A 13368-nucleotide genomic window follows, 5' to 3' on the forward strand; every position below is an offset into this window, starting at 1 on the left:
GAACTGTCAGTAGAGGAGGCCGCCAAGAAACTTCATTTCTATCCAGAAATTTTGTTGAGCGTAACGACGAGGAACCAATTGTTGGGTAGCTCGGTGAGGGCAAGTGCGATTCCGGACTGCAAGCCTTCAGCAAGCCAGCTCAAGCAATATTATGTATGCGTTGCCATGCAATAGACTGGGGAAAGGGTCATTATAAAGCAATCGCGATGAGAGTGGGTCAGGAGGTCCGACGAGGTGGGATCGGAAATATATCGGACGTAAGCTCATGGGACAGTCTAACTTGATGGGATGCGAGCGACGTGAACCAGCATTAGGTTGGAATGTCAAATGGCCCTACGAGCTCGGCAGAAGTTTGTGGAAGGATAGCTACGAGAAGGGAGGGATAGTCCGTCGGGACAGAGCGATTTGGAATTTCGAATTTCGAATTTCGAATCAGCGAGTTATTTCCTAATGAGTCTCATCATGATGTGTCTGGGAATGATGGAGGATCCTTTCATTCGATTCAATTTGATATTTGACAACGGTGGAATTCTGATATGGTGTGATTGTCTGAGGGTTTGCTTATTTGCTAAAACTCGATATCATCGCGGAAACGGAGTTCACTCCGATGACAAGCACGAGGGGCGAGTTGGGATCTGATTAGATGGTAAGCTCAGGAGATGTATCCGATAGGCTATCGGAACTTGAAATTCTGAGCACCATGGGTTATCCAAGATTCTGTGGCAGATTTCATTTGCAGAATAGTCGGTTTAGTTTTGGTAGATCTGTAGATTGAGTTTTGTGATTAGATTTCCAAATATGATCGATGTTTGACTCCGAAGGTTGAGCTGAATGGGGAGGCCAAGTTGAGTGTTGTTGGAAGCTTTTCTTTGTTTGAATTTGCATTGTTCTAGACGCACTGCTGGCTGTTCGAGTGAGGGGATTTGATTAGACGAAATAAGTGAGCGGGTGGATGGATCATGGATGAAGTAACTGGAGACGAAGATGCTTCTAAGGATGAAATATTCGGATCCGAACCAGTAATTCTGTGTATTATTGGTCCAACTGGAGAGGAGAAGATGTATATTTCTGGAACGAGGTCGGGTAATGCTTGATACAATGCAACAGTAGATTGCTTGAACTTGGCTAAGATAGCCCGCCAACTTTACGGGAAGAGAAGAAAGTTGATAAGGATATGACTAGTGATAGGTGCTCCAAGTAAAATGTTCCGGATTTTAGGAACAACACATTAGCTCGTTGAATTCATATTCGAATTTGTCTTTGATATTGATGGCCGGCTTCAATGGACTTGTGGTGATGTGGCGATGTGGCGCACGGTTTTCTGATGGCTTTACTGTAGATCGGGTTACGAACTTCAGTACTTGTATACAAGATAACAGCCGCAGTCATTTTTTGAAATACAAGGAAATTTGGACAATGAATTAATTGCAGGCTCTTCAATGGTTCAATTCAAGTTTGATATAAAAAATAGTGATTTTTTGGTTTATAATTAAATTTTGAAAAGGGTATGTTTTGGGTGGCAAATGAGAGGAGTGGCTGTGCTCGTGATCTGCCGATGGGCTCGAAGCCATTTGGTTAAACGAAATAGGGGAGCACGGGAGACATTCGTGCTACGTTTAGTGGGGTTTGACGAGCGCGTGGCATAGAGTCCAGTGAGAACATGTGTGTGTAGCTTCTTCACACAGTCGGAAAAAGCATTCTGTCCTACAGATCTCATATTCAGATTACCTTTTATTTAAACGAATTTGGCTGATATTGAAGCTGTAAGTCAGATTGGTAGGTGCTTAGTCTATTCTATCTGTGTATTTTGAAAATTTTGTACTTATTCGAGCGTCATATCTAGACTTTCCACGGGTTTTGGTTACTTCTCTACAGTAATATACATAATGATGAAGTCTATCGCATTTCCTAGACTCTCTGCAATATAAAAGTACTTCTCATGACTTCTGATTGCAAAGTATGTGCGAGTAGGTCATATCTCCACCCTCGCATCCCCATTCATGAAAGTTTTTACCACCCCTGATTCTTCAACTGCTTCACTCTGCCCACAATGCCCTTAAATCCCTCCATAAAGTTGTTTCTCCATCTTTGTCGACGAAGTCTCTTCCTCTTCATACCACCTCTTTCGTGAAACCTCTGATGTGTTTGATCATGACGTACTTTATTCAATGCACACGAAGCCTCCAGCATTCGGATTCCCCGTGATAAATCTATGTTAGATTTAATATCCACCGTTCGACCAGTTCGGGGCGAGAGACGCATTTCAGTTCGTGGAGGTTGGATTGGGTTTACCATTGAGGCAACTTCATGCATGAAATCCTCATGACTTCCTGTCACTCCAGTCTTCTTATTAGGAACTTGCATTCCTGCAAATTGTGTAGACATCCCCGGGGAGCGTGTCAAATTGCTGGAGGGATTAGAAATCGTGGGATTGCTCAATCGGCTGAGAAGACTGGAGGATTTCAGTTCGGGCGATTGATAGGTTCGAGGAGGGGTGTTTCGGTTCGCTAATTGTGCAGAGGAAGACTTGAAGTGCGAAGGGGCGGTACGGTGTTCAGGTTTAATCCAACTAAGGGTCTGGCTGATAGATTGCGTGCCGAGCGATTCGAGGGTATCTTCTTTTGGAGTGGGCGGGGATGCGGGAGAGCCATTTGAAGCTTCTCGGGTTGAAGGTGAAGGCGAAGATGTGGATCTTTCTGGAGTAAAAGGTGCTCGGGTAGTGGGCTCTGAGTTTGGTGCGCATGTTCGTGAAGTTGTAGAAAGTGCCCGATGAGCTATGGGGGTCCTTATTACATTCTGTCTATGAGACTGTAATAGTTGGGCGAGTGGTGAATCTCTTGTGCTCGACCGAAATGCGGCCGATCCAATACGTCTTAACTCCATGATACTATATAAGTGTTAGACAAGTAACTGAGGATCTGCGAGAAGAATCAAACTTACAATGATCAAATTGAGAGGTCGTCAATAGAGATGTCGTTGATACCGGGGCCGATGAACTTTTTTGGGGTGACGCGCTAAGAAATTTATATTGTCTGTGCGTTACGAATTTTGGATCCTCGGGATTGAGCTTTGAAGTAAATATTACATTGTACTGCAAAAGAAACATTGATTGCGCCAGCTTCAATTCCTCTTTTTCTTTATCAACTTCAGTTACAAACCTTTAGATACTACAATTGCTGCATTCCGCTCTCGAGGCTTTGATAACTATGTCGTATAATCCCTATGGTGGTAAGATAGCCAGCGGCTTTGAATCTCCCTTGTCTTTCATCATTTGCTAATGAATGTTCATCCGTCCAGCGTCGCCTTACGGTAGACCTCCAGGATTTGGCGGATTCCCAGGTCAAAATGGGTCCGCGCCGGGCATGGGACCACCTCCAGGAATGGGTAAGAAACACACGATGAATAGAGTATCGATTTGTTCAGCTAATATAACGATGAATAGGACCTCCACCGGGCATGTCTGCGCCAGGAACAGCTCCTCCCCCCGGTTTACAACAAGTCAACAATCCACAGCCTTCGCGACCTGGTGGAATTCCAGCTAGTTTTCAACCTCCGACCAACATGCCGAATATCAACTTCAGCGCGCCCGTCATTAGATTGGGTACCGGTCCTGCGAAATCTAATGCACCAATTTCAGCCAATGGTTCGGGGATAGACTCTATGTCTGGAGGAGGGTCGGACAGAGCTACCGCGTATACCCAAAATGCACAGAGAATGGCATCAATGAGAGAAAATATCATGTCTCTAGTGCCGCCTACGAAGGAAGAGATCGTAAGAACTATATTTGTGGGCGGTATTACGGAAGGGGCTGGTGGTGATGAGGGAATCGAGCGGATTCTGGGCTCGGCAGGTAGACTACGCAGATGGGATAGAGCTATCGATGGAGCTGGGAAGGAGTGTAGTTTCGGATTTGCGCAGTATGATGATGCGGAGAGTTTAGCTACGGCTGTGGAAATTTTGAAGGATATTGAAATTCCAACAAAGAAACAACCGCCTTTTGATGGTACCAAGAAAGATGGGGAAGATGAAGTGGAGAAAAGCAAATTACTGGTTTTTGTGGATGATAATTCTTTGAACTATTTGGAGAATCATCAGGCTTCAAGAGCCGATGATGCTACAGGTGACCAAACACGTCTCGACGCGGCTAGAATAGGGTTGAAGGCGGTACTTTACGAGTTGTTTCATCCACCTATGTTCGTTAAGGCTGAAGAGACTTCAGAGGATATTGCTATGCAGGATGCTAATGGGGGTGACAACGTTGAAGTTGTTAACATCCCCTTGGCAGTAGACGACGAACTTTCGGATATTCCAGCTGAAATGAGAGAAACGGTTGCACAAGAAATTGCTGCTTTTAGGGATAGAAGTAACAGACGAGATCTTGAGCGTCTTAAGCGCGAGGAGGAAATGGAGGCATTAGAAAGGCAGAGAAACGGGGCACCCCGACCTTCACGCCTTGCTTCCCCCAGCCCACAAATTCCCAGTGGGCCTTCTGCAGGTTCAAACAATATTCCTCTTGGCCCTAGAGGTGTACCTAATGCACCCTCGGGTCCTAAATTTCAAGGCCAACAGATACCACGAGACTATCAAGCTGGTGTTAAATTCGTTAATGGCAGTGGTATCAATGGTGGATCCGGCGGGGACAATTATTATAACCGCGAAGATGAGGACAGTGATGCTAGCGATGAGGAACTCGAGCGACGAAGAAAGTCTAAAAAAGAGGCAGAGCTTGAGAAGCAATATCTCGACCAAGAAAGGCGCTGGCTTAATCGTGAAAAGTCTCGCACGGCAGCCGTTCAACGAGAAAAGGAACGTGAAGACGAGGATGTTGCGAATGCGGATGATCTGAAACAGAAGATGGCTGCAAGACTGAAGGAATGGGACGATGATGCTGAGGCTGCTCGCAAAACCGATCCATATTATGTTGACCGAAGTCTCTGGGTTCGCAATCGTGCAATCTACGTTCAACGTGAAGCTGCTGCCGATGAGAGAGACAGAATTGCGGAACAACACGAGAGACGCCGCGAGACATCAGATAAAGAACAAGCTAGAGGGTTGGCAGACTCATTCCTCGACCGTCAAGCTGAAGAACTCGAAACGAGATCTTCTCGCATGGCTCAACAGCCCTTCAAATTGTCCCTTGGAGCTGCAGCTCAAAAAGCTCAAAAGGCAGCTCCACCTCGCCGCACTGTTGCTGAAGTTGAAGGTCTACTTGAAGATGAGGAAGAAGCCGACAATGCATCGAAACGCACACTTATCCCAATCAAATTCGACCCTTCGACAGCAACAGCTGGTCTTTCTGACGAAGAACGTGATCAGGCGGTTCGACAACTTGCACAAGAGATACCTACAGAGAAAGATGGACTTTGGGCATGGGATGTTAAGTGGGACTTTGTGGATGACTCTGTGATCGTGGAGAAGTTGAGACCGTTCGTTGAAAAGAAGATCGTAGAATATCTGGGAGTACAGGAACAATTACTTGTGGAGGTTGTTGAGGAGCATGTTAGGACCAGGGGCAAGCCACAAGAATTGGTGGAGCAGTTGGAGGGGGTAAGTAATTCTCTTTTGCTTTATTTTGTCTATTTTTCTTGCTCATTTACTAACATTTTTACAGGCATTGGATGAGGAAGCAGAAGTTCTAGTGAAGAAGTTATGGAGAATGGTCATTTTCTTCTCGGAGAGTGAGAAGAGGGGTCTTTCTGCTTAAATCTCAGTCGCCATATCAAATCCAAAAGTTTCCAGAAGCAAAACTTGAAAAGCATGATACGGCGTTTACCCGATCTATCACAGGAAAATGAAGATTGTATTTGGGGAAGAAAAGGGGCTTGTTGTTGATCGCAAGTAATTGCCGAGACGAAATTATAAGAATATCAGACAATAATCTTCACTGCAATACACTGCCAAACAGCGTGTACATTAGAAAACTATAATAAATATCATTGGGTGCACAAGTATTTGACATTTCTCGACTTTCAATTCATATTGTGGCGAGGACTTGCATAGCAATATTGCCAGAAATTGAGCTCCTGGAAGAGATGATCGCGCATCACAGCCCGATTTCGAATTAATGTTTACATCGTCGATCCACCCAAGGGCATTTATCCGATTTGTGGATTAATATGCACGATCATGCAGGCTAGCTATCAGTGACCTTCCAAACTTTATTCCCTTGATTCGCTACTCTCTCTTACAAATGAAATTGCATGTCAGAGTGGAGCAATGCGGGATTTCAAAACGAATTTTTAGCTGAAGGCTGGATTCATGGGCACGACATGAACATTTGATCAAAATTACCAGGGTTAGCGAATCTGTAAATCCCCCGAATGCCCCGCATACGTTTACCCCATGGGTTGATTCAATACGCCATTCAAAAGTCGCGATATATTCGCATTGCGGCTTGTAATCCATTGAATTCGACATTCGTATTACAAGTCAAGAGTTGTGTGTCCAATATCTTGTCAAACATGAAGTTACACGACTCTCTCATCGTATCGCTTCTCTCCTTCTCCCTCTCTTCGGCAAAATTATGTTCCATGCCCTATAACTCCTCCCCCTTAATCGACGACGCACCAGCCATCACCGCAGCTGTGAATCTTTGTGGTCCGAACTCTACGATTCTTTTCCAACCAAACGTCACATACAATCTACTCACGCCCCTCAGTTTCACAAACCTTACGAGTGTAAAGTTTTCGTTCGAGGGCAATATCAGTTTGAGTGAGAATGTGACGGCGGTGCAGCTGGTGGTTAACAATACACGTATTTATCCGGGGAGATGGATTACGCTTAAGGGGACAAATGTTACTTTTGAGGGAAGTGAGGAGGAAGGGGGTGGCTGGTTTTTGGCGCATGGAGAGAATTGGTGGAGTAGTCCGTGGGATTCGGTGCAGGGAGGACGGCCGCATTGGTTTGGGTTTACGGTTACGTATGTTTGAGATATTCTTTTCCTCTTCATTTTATCGACAGGCTTTTGCTGATGCTTTTGGAAGCGATCTTGTGATTCGCAATCTTAAAATTCTCAATCCTGTGGCGTGGGTGTTTTCGATAGGGGGGAGCAATGTCGAGATGAGAAATGTCTTCATTGATGCTAGGAGTAATGATGGGTTTCCTTTTAACACCGGTATGTATCTCCTCTATCCACATTCATTTGAGAATGATTTGTCAGAGTGTGAAATATTAAATAAACGAACAGACGGGATTGACCTCTCTGCATCCAACGTCCTAATCGACGGGTTCGAAATTCACAATGGTGATGATGTGATAAACGTCTCGCCTCCCGCTACAAACGTCACAATGCGCAACATCATCGCCTCCGGAACACACGGTCTCTCTGTCTCTTGCGCTTCGGGCACCGGCGGTAATTATACGTTTGAAAATGCGTATATCTATGATAGTTTGATGGCAGCAAGATTCAAGGGGGCGATAGGTAAGACATGTGATGTGAGTAATGTGACGTGGAGAAATATCGAGGTGAAGAATGTTAGCTACCCAATCCATTTTATTGAGGATTATTATGATCAGGAGAAGGGGATTCCGAGCGGGACGAACACTAGCATTGCGGCTTATGCAAAGGGGTTTGCATGGGAGGGAATTAATGGAAGTGTAGCGGCAGTGGTTGGGGACGCGAGTTGTGTGAGCGATCCATGTTGGTATGCTACTACTAGTGAGTCTTCCCGCTTTGGTCTTCTTGAGAAGTCAAACTTCGGTGCATGGAAATTTTGTAGGTTAATGGTGTATAGGTGAATCGCCAAAGAATGGGTTGTATCTACTTTGTCATGATAGTGCTCATTGCGAGGACTTTCACTTCGAGGGCATTGATTTGACTACTGCAGTAAGTCAACTACAAATTTGCGGATATTCTTTGTCACTAATGGAACTTTAGAATGGGACTGCGGCGGGAGAAGTATGTACGGGGTTGGAAGGTGTGGATGGCATGGGGGTCACTTGTGTGAATGGAACGATTACAGCGAACTGATCGTCTAGACCGGTCTTACTCTCCCGAACGCCACTTGACTACTAGGTGACAATGTACCCTCAAATAGCTGTGTAGATCTATCTATAGCTCAGTGATCCAACTGGATACACATCTGACTAGACTTGCCCTTCGAATGTGGTGCACCTGGGTTTGACCGCAAAACTGCACCGACAAATTCCAAAATTGCTATCCAGTGATCTTGCATTGTCTGGATAATTCTGAAAGCTTCAATATCTGATCTTTCTCGTTCTCAGAACGGTTTTGCCTTTGAATAGAGTATTGAGACTGCTCAGACTTACAAGCCAAGAAGATCGCGCAAGATTCAATGAACATGGAGTGTTTGGAAATATGTGGAAGTTATATCTCCTCTGACAGAATCAGCCTGGCTTGGATGGTCAAAAAAGATGCTGAACTTCAACAATGAAACTATCATCGTTATACTTGTGGCAGGAAACAAACTGGCATTTGAAAGGCCATGTTTGATACCTACTAGGTGTTGTTTCCATATGTGGGTGAGGACTTCCGTTGTTTGCGAGCTTGTCCAGATTTCCACGACTGTTCTATATGCATTGAACGTCACAGATTGTCCCATTGAAGAAAATCTATCTGATAGATTCAAGGGAATTCACTTTCTTGATTTATCTTTGTGTGCCTTATTGAAGGCTCGTCTCAACTCACTAGAATACATCTTTATGAAAACACCTCTTTGTACCATTCATTTTGCGGGAATTCAAAGTCGTATAAATTGATTTTATTTGTTCCCATAGCCACAAGCTTTCTTCATGGGAATTTCTCTGACTGAGAAAAATAGATGCAGTCGGCAATTCGACTGGTTAAGTTAAAACTGACCTCCTCTGGACTTTACAAGATATTGCCTCTCCCTCCGTTGCTCGTCTTCCACAATCCAGCAACTTCTCAAGATGTTAGGACTGACTAGATTCAATGTAACACCCTTTTTCTATCCGTTTGGAAATACGCCAGCCATCAATTTGTTACAGTCTCGGCGTCCTGCTTGCGAAAATGATGATGCGGTGAGAGTATTGTTGTTGGGTTGTGGCGACCCCAGAAACTTGCTGTTTACCTTGTGGTGCAATAAAGGTAAGGCATCATATCATCTCAGGATTTATTTCAGAACAGACGCAGATACTAATGCTCTATTCTGCAGATGAACCGACAAAATGGGAGTTTTTGTGCTGCGATTCAGAAAGTGCAATTCTTGGTAAGACAGCCCCCGCCATCCTTTTTCCTTCCAGATTCAAGCATTGATAAACTTTTGATATAGCACGCAATATCCTTCTCTTTTCTCTAATCATCGACAATGAATCTTCTACATCAATATGGGACATATTTTACCATTTCTACATAACCAGCACCGACAATGCCGTGCTGCAGAAGCAGATTTGCAAACTTCTTCAACAATCAACGAACTTGGAAATATGGTCATCTTCAAGCTACGGTGCATCAATTTGTTTCATGAACCAAGACACACTGGCCCAAGTTCGAGAAATGTGGTCTCACTATCTCAAGGTCGCGAATTGGAAATCGGATTCCAGGGAAAGAGATCACTTCGAAACAAAGTTTAAATCAGAGGTCAATTCAACCATGAGAGAGCAATATGTTACAAATGGAGATATCGGGATTCAGGGTTTATGTGGCCGGAAACAGTATGCATCTGCTCTTCGTTCAGCAGGTGGGAATTGGGAAAGTGCCATTCAAACCGTTGTCCAAGCCTTCGATGGGTTTTGGGACCACGGTGTGATCGCGGGGAATTCGCATGATGTGGAAGCTTTGAAACAAGATGGTCAGCTTGTAAATCCGCTGATGGCACTTACCTCTGCAGGAAACGAATTTGCGATCTCTTCGAGCTCGGATCCTCTTTTGGGCTTTCGCCTCGCGAGCGCCTTCGATGATTTGAATTCCTCTCAGGAGAAATTGGCAGAAGCCGTTGTGAAATTAGCTAAGTCTCAATTTCAGGAGTGGTGCAAGAGTTTTGGGGAAAGGGTTCGTGAGAAGGTAATAACCATACGACTCTTTTGCGGCGATGCTTTGAGATTCTCTTATGCGCTACAGAGCTTAGGAGGTGATGAATCCCCAGAGACAAAACTACTCAGTTTATTTACCGCGGCATGGCGTTCAACTCCATTGGCTTTTGACAATCCTGGTGCGACAACCGGCATTCATACATTTGACGTCATCGACACCAACAATCTGGCTGATCCTCTCGGTATTCTGAATCTGCTGCCTGCTATATCGCCATTACTATCTCGCAAGGCGACCTCAGTCATGTTTACTGAGACGTTGTCTCTGTATACCAAAGATCCAGTTGACATACTATCTCATATCCTGTGTTGCGATGTCACAACCATCTCGCTACTTCTGGGGCTGGCACCATCCGGTCACTTATTTGGGTTTACCGCATATGCTGTTGGATTGGATGCTCAACGACAATTTTCAGTCCATCGGAATAACAATGAGAGTTATCATATGCGAGTTGAGTGGAGATATCCAAATTTAGATGATCCAGTCGGTAGAGAATTGATCTTTGAACCTAATGAGCTTGCCCTTTTCTTCTTCAAGCTCTACCTGAGGATGTTTGAAATTGAGTCCATGTCTCCAACCACTGGAAAAGAAATACATCGTCTAAGATATAATCGCCTAAGTTTTTCCGCTCTTGTTTGCCTAGCGAAAGGTTGTATCAAGGATGATCAGCTGTCAACTTTTGGGGACTGTCTTCTTAGACATATCGAAGAGGAGGATAGTTTACGTGTCGGTGGCCTCCAACTTCTTGAGTTATCTTTACACTTTTACCAACTAGGTATTTGTTCTCGGCCCTCTTTACTGGAAATACCTTATCAAATCACGCTCGCAAACCAGAAAGACTTCAAATATGGACCGCTGAGTTTACGAAATCAAGAAGCTAATATCAATCTACTTGATCACAATGAATTTCCTCGTCTGGTTTGGATTTCTCTGAGTGTTCCACGCGAGGTCTTTGAAGCATTGAAGATCGATAACGAATATGCCACGGTTGGGCTACAAATCAAAATTCGGCATACGAAAAATAAGACCGAGGCCCTTTTCATGTCTCTTCAATGTTTTTTTGGTAGTCTGGTTCAACGAACTGATGATAGTGATGCTTACAATGCCATTGAAGATCAACAGGGATTGAAGGGTTCGTCAAACTTAATTGTGACATGTGCTGTACCCTCCTTGGTATTGATGATAGATTTCAGAAAATCCACACGAATAGAGTTAACATGTTTAGGCAACGGATTGAGTGCGAATTATATGTACGGCAGGGCTATATGTAGTTATAGCCTTGATGAGGATAACGTTTTGATTCTACAAGCGCCACCAGGTGTCAGATTGCAATCCTATGCAACAGATCATAAAATCATCCTACGCGCGCCTTCTGCTTCTAAAAGGCCTTGCTTTTTCCGATTAAAAGACGGCGTTTCAGTTGAGACCACAGAGATTCAAAAGAGTTTTGAGCATTTGGAAACTGAAAATGCCGTCAGAGCCCGCCAAATATCTCCTTGCACCATTTCCGAGAGATTCAACGACTTCGAAATCGGCCAGATCCAATTCCCATATCCGATTTTGCTCCAAGAAGCCAAAGTCGATAATTCGAACAAGGTTAAAACATTGGTTGCGAAGCCTAGTTTAGCTTTAGATAATACGGGTTACACATTGAATCCATTTCCAGTTGTGCTGGATGGCTCAGACGCTTACCCCCTCACGCTTCCCAAAGTAAACATAAATCAGCAGCCAATCATATCTGTAACTGGCCGCGAAACTGGAGAATGGGTTTCGAATCTCATGCATAGCATGTTCTGTACACGAGAACGCTCGTACTGGCGCAGATCTGATATTGTGCTCAAAGGAGATGTTCCTGCTCTATTCTCGATCAAAAGCTACATCCACAACATTGCGGTTTCCTTTGTTCAGCCATCTTCTCTGGGTCGAAAGCAGACGTTCTTGCTTAAAACTGGTGCCCCGCGCAATATCTCAATGATAATCTTTGTCTCCGCTTTACGACATAATATTGATCAGAGCTCGGTTGTTCTGGATGCATATTTGCTTCCGCTCACTGCCGAATCCTCCTCAATCACCCCTGTAATCGAGAAACTACTAGCTCATAAAGCCACTCAGCCAATTTCTTACAGTATGAGAGAAGTAGATGAGCAACTAATGAGACGAATGCTTCCTGCAACCGTAGAAGCATGTCGAAAGGGCTGGGACCACGGTACAGGCTGCAAATACCGTCAATATGGCTCAGTATCCGTGTATACCGAATCAAATCAGTTGCCAATCTGCACATGCGGGGAAGGAAAAGATTCAGAAGGCTTTCCGCGTGTTGAAGGATGGAAAAAGCTTAGTAGACATGCGACGAGAATTGCTCTTATGCCGCTATCGACGGTGGATTATGTTGAAGCTCATTATTCACAGGAAGAGCATGATAAATATGAGAAAGGAATGCTTTCAATGTCGACCTCGCCAAATTTTCGCATGGATGAATTAGCACGGGCGTTAGTTGATCAGATGGATGTAGTTGACCCCAGAGGGTGTAAAAGATGTGGTAATATTCCTCAGGGATATACGGTGCACAAGCAGTGCGCGAGGTGTAGAGGAGTGAGATATTTTGGCCCAGCATGTCAGAAGGAAGACTGGAAAGAACACAAGAAAGTATGTAAGATGGCAGCAGCTAGAAGTTAAGTCATATTCTGTTTTTTCAATTGATGACTGTCAGATTTTGGCTTTAATCATTACATTTTTCTTGAGTGAATCGAAAGTTTTCCAATAACCGTCCTCGGTGTAAATTAGACTCCTACATATATCCTCTAAAAAACTGATCGCTATTTATCAATTCTGTCGTTCATGCAATATTTCGCTTTTTCCTATTTCTCCAAATCCTTATTTCCGACCCTGAAGTCTGCATTTGATGAACTTTGATTGACCACGGTAGAAGAACTTGGCAATATCGATGATGATGATGATGATGATGATGATGATGATGATGATGATGATGATGATGATGATGATGACGATGAAGACAGAGATAGAGACAGCATTCGAGAATCTTCCAGCGAGGAAGAGGGTTTTGGTTGCAGATTGACCGAAGATGGATATGGCAACGATGATTGTGACAATGACACAGATATCTCTCTTACACCACCACTATACACTCTCCCAAATATCTCAATCCCCTCTGGGTGAAGCATCCACAGCCCCACAATATCAGACAAACATCCGCACACAAGGATCCCTATTTCCACACACATTGCAATATAATAGCGCATAGTCAGTTGGTCAAGTCTCTTCGCATCAACCTTGCACAACAAGTATAAAATGCATCCAGCAGTGAGCCATTTCGGAAGTTCCCTCCAGATCATTTCCTG

General features: G+C 44.2%; 4 protein-coding genes across 8 annotated transcripts; 3 read left to right on the plus strand and 1 right to left on the minus strand.

The window, feature by feature from the left end:
* Positions 1 to 1667: 1667 nt before the first annotated feature.
* On the minus strand, positions 1668 to 2990 carry BCIN_15g05010 (hypothetical protein). Of its 2 annotated transcripts, XM_024697680.1 has the most exons (2): positions 2941 to 2990; positions 1668 to 2887 (listed from the first exon to the last, which is right to left on the minus strand). In XM_024697680.1, the coding sequence occupies exon 2, from the start codon at positions 2881 to 2883 to the stop codon at positions 2011 to 2013; it is 873 nt and encodes a 290-aa protein (XP_024553496.1). In that variant the 5' UTR covers positions 2884 to 2887; positions 2941 to 2990; the 3' UTR covers positions 1668 to 2010. The 2 variants fall into 2 exon arrangements, with proteins under 2 accessions (XP_024553496.1, XP_001546211.1); XM_001546161.2 differs by lacking the exon at positions 2941 to 2990 and having other exon boundaries at positions 1668 to 2932.
* Positions 2991 to 3071: 81 nt separating this feature from the next.
* Positions 3072 to 6043, plus strand: BCIN_15g05020 (hypothetical protein). The gene is made up of 4 exons (XM_001546162.2): positions 3072 to 3228; positions 3298 to 3384; positions 3443 to 5547; positions 5612 to 6043. The coding sequence occupies exons 1-4, from the start codon at positions 3207 to 3209 to the stop codon at positions 5702 to 5704; spliced, it is 2307 nt and encodes a 768-aa protein (XP_001546212.1). The 5' UTR covers positions 3072 to 3206; the 3' UTR covers positions 5705 to 6043.
* Positions 6044 to 6344: 301 nt separating this feature from the next.
* On the plus strand, positions 6345 to 8418 carry BCIN_15g05030 (hypothetical protein). Its single transcript, XM_024697681.1, has 5 exons — positions 6345 to 6919; positions 6984 to 7114; positions 7187 to 7657; positions 7734 to 7825; positions 7877 to 8418. The coding sequence occupies exons 1-5, from the start codon at positions 6462 to 6464 to the stop codon at positions 7967 to 7969; spliced, it is 1245 nt and encodes a 414-aa protein (XP_024553497.1). The 5' UTR covers positions 6345 to 6461; the 3' UTR covers positions 7970 to 8418.
* A 275-nt stretch (positions 8419 to 8693) lies between these two features.
* Positions 8694 to 13282, plus strand: BCIN_15g05040 (hypothetical protein). Of its 4 annotated transcripts, XM_024697682.1 has the most exons (3): positions 8694 to 9067; positions 9135 to 9188; positions 9252 to 13282. In XM_024697682.1, exons 1-3 carry the CDS (start codon positions 8890 to 8892, stop codon positions 12683 to 12685), a joined length of 3666 nt encoding a protein of 1221 aa, XP_024553500.1. In that variant the 5' UTR covers positions 8694 to 8889; the 3' UTR covers positions 12686 to 13282. The 4 variants fall into 4 exon arrangements, with proteins under 4 accessions (XP_024553500.1, XP_024553499.1, XP_024553501.1 ...); XM_024697684.1 differs by having other exon boundaries at positions 8694 to 9188; XM_024697683.1 differs by having other exon boundaries at positions 9135 to 13282.
* The last annotated feature ends 86 nt before the right edge of the window (positions 13283 to 13368 follow it).

This window comes from Botrytis cinerea, chromosome 15 (assembly GCF_000143535.2).
Source record: "Botrytis cinerea B05.10 chromosome 15, complete sequence".
Lineage (NCBI taxonomy): Eukaryota > Fungi > Ascomycota > Leotiomycetes > Helotiales > Sclerotiniaceae > Botrytis > Botrytis cinerea.

Excerpts from the sequence above, each read along its gene's own strand:
- BCIN_15g05020 (XM_001546162.2), top strand. The coding sequence starts at position 3,207 with ATGTCGTATAATCCCTATGGTG. Across the intron at positions 3,229-3,297 it reads GTCGTATAATCCCTATGGTG|CGTCGCCTTACGGTAGACCT; the intron begins GTAAGATAGCCA and ends TCATCCGTCCAG. Across the intron at positions 5,548-5,611 it reads TGGTGGAGCAGTTGGAGGGG|GCATTGGATGAGGAAGCAGA; the intron begins GTAAGTAATTCT and ends ACATTTTTACAG.
- BCIN_15g05040 (XM_024697682.1), top strand. The coding sequence starts at position 8,890 with ATGTTAGGACTGACTAGATTCAATGTAACACCCTTTTTCTATCCGTTT. Across the intron at positions 9,068-9,134 it reads TACCTTGTGGTGCAATAAAG|ATGAACCGACAAAATGGGAG; the intron begins GTAAGGCATCAT and ends TCTATTCTGCAG. Across the intron at positions 9,189-9,251 it reads TTCAGAAAGTGCAATTCTTG|CACGCAATATCCTTCTCTTT; the intron begins GTAAGACAGCCC and ends CTTTTGATATAG.
- BCIN_15g05030 (XM_024697681.1), top strand. The coding sequence starts at position 6,462 with ATGAAGTTACACGACTCTCTCATCGTATCGCTTCTCTCCTTCTCCCTC. Across the intron at positions 6,920-6,983 it reads TGGTTTGGGTTTACGGTTAC|CGATCTTGTGATTCGCAATC; the intron begins GTATGTTTGAGA and ends TGCTTTTGGAAG. Across the intron at positions 7,826-7,876 it reads GCATTGATTTGACTACTGCA|AATGGGACTGCGGCGGGAGA; the intron begins GTAAGTCAACTA and ends ATGGAACTTTAG.
- BCIN_15g05010 (XM_024697680.1), bottom strand. The coding sequence starts at position 2,883 with ATGGAGTTAAGACGTATTGGATCGGCCGCATTTCGGTCGAGCACAAGA.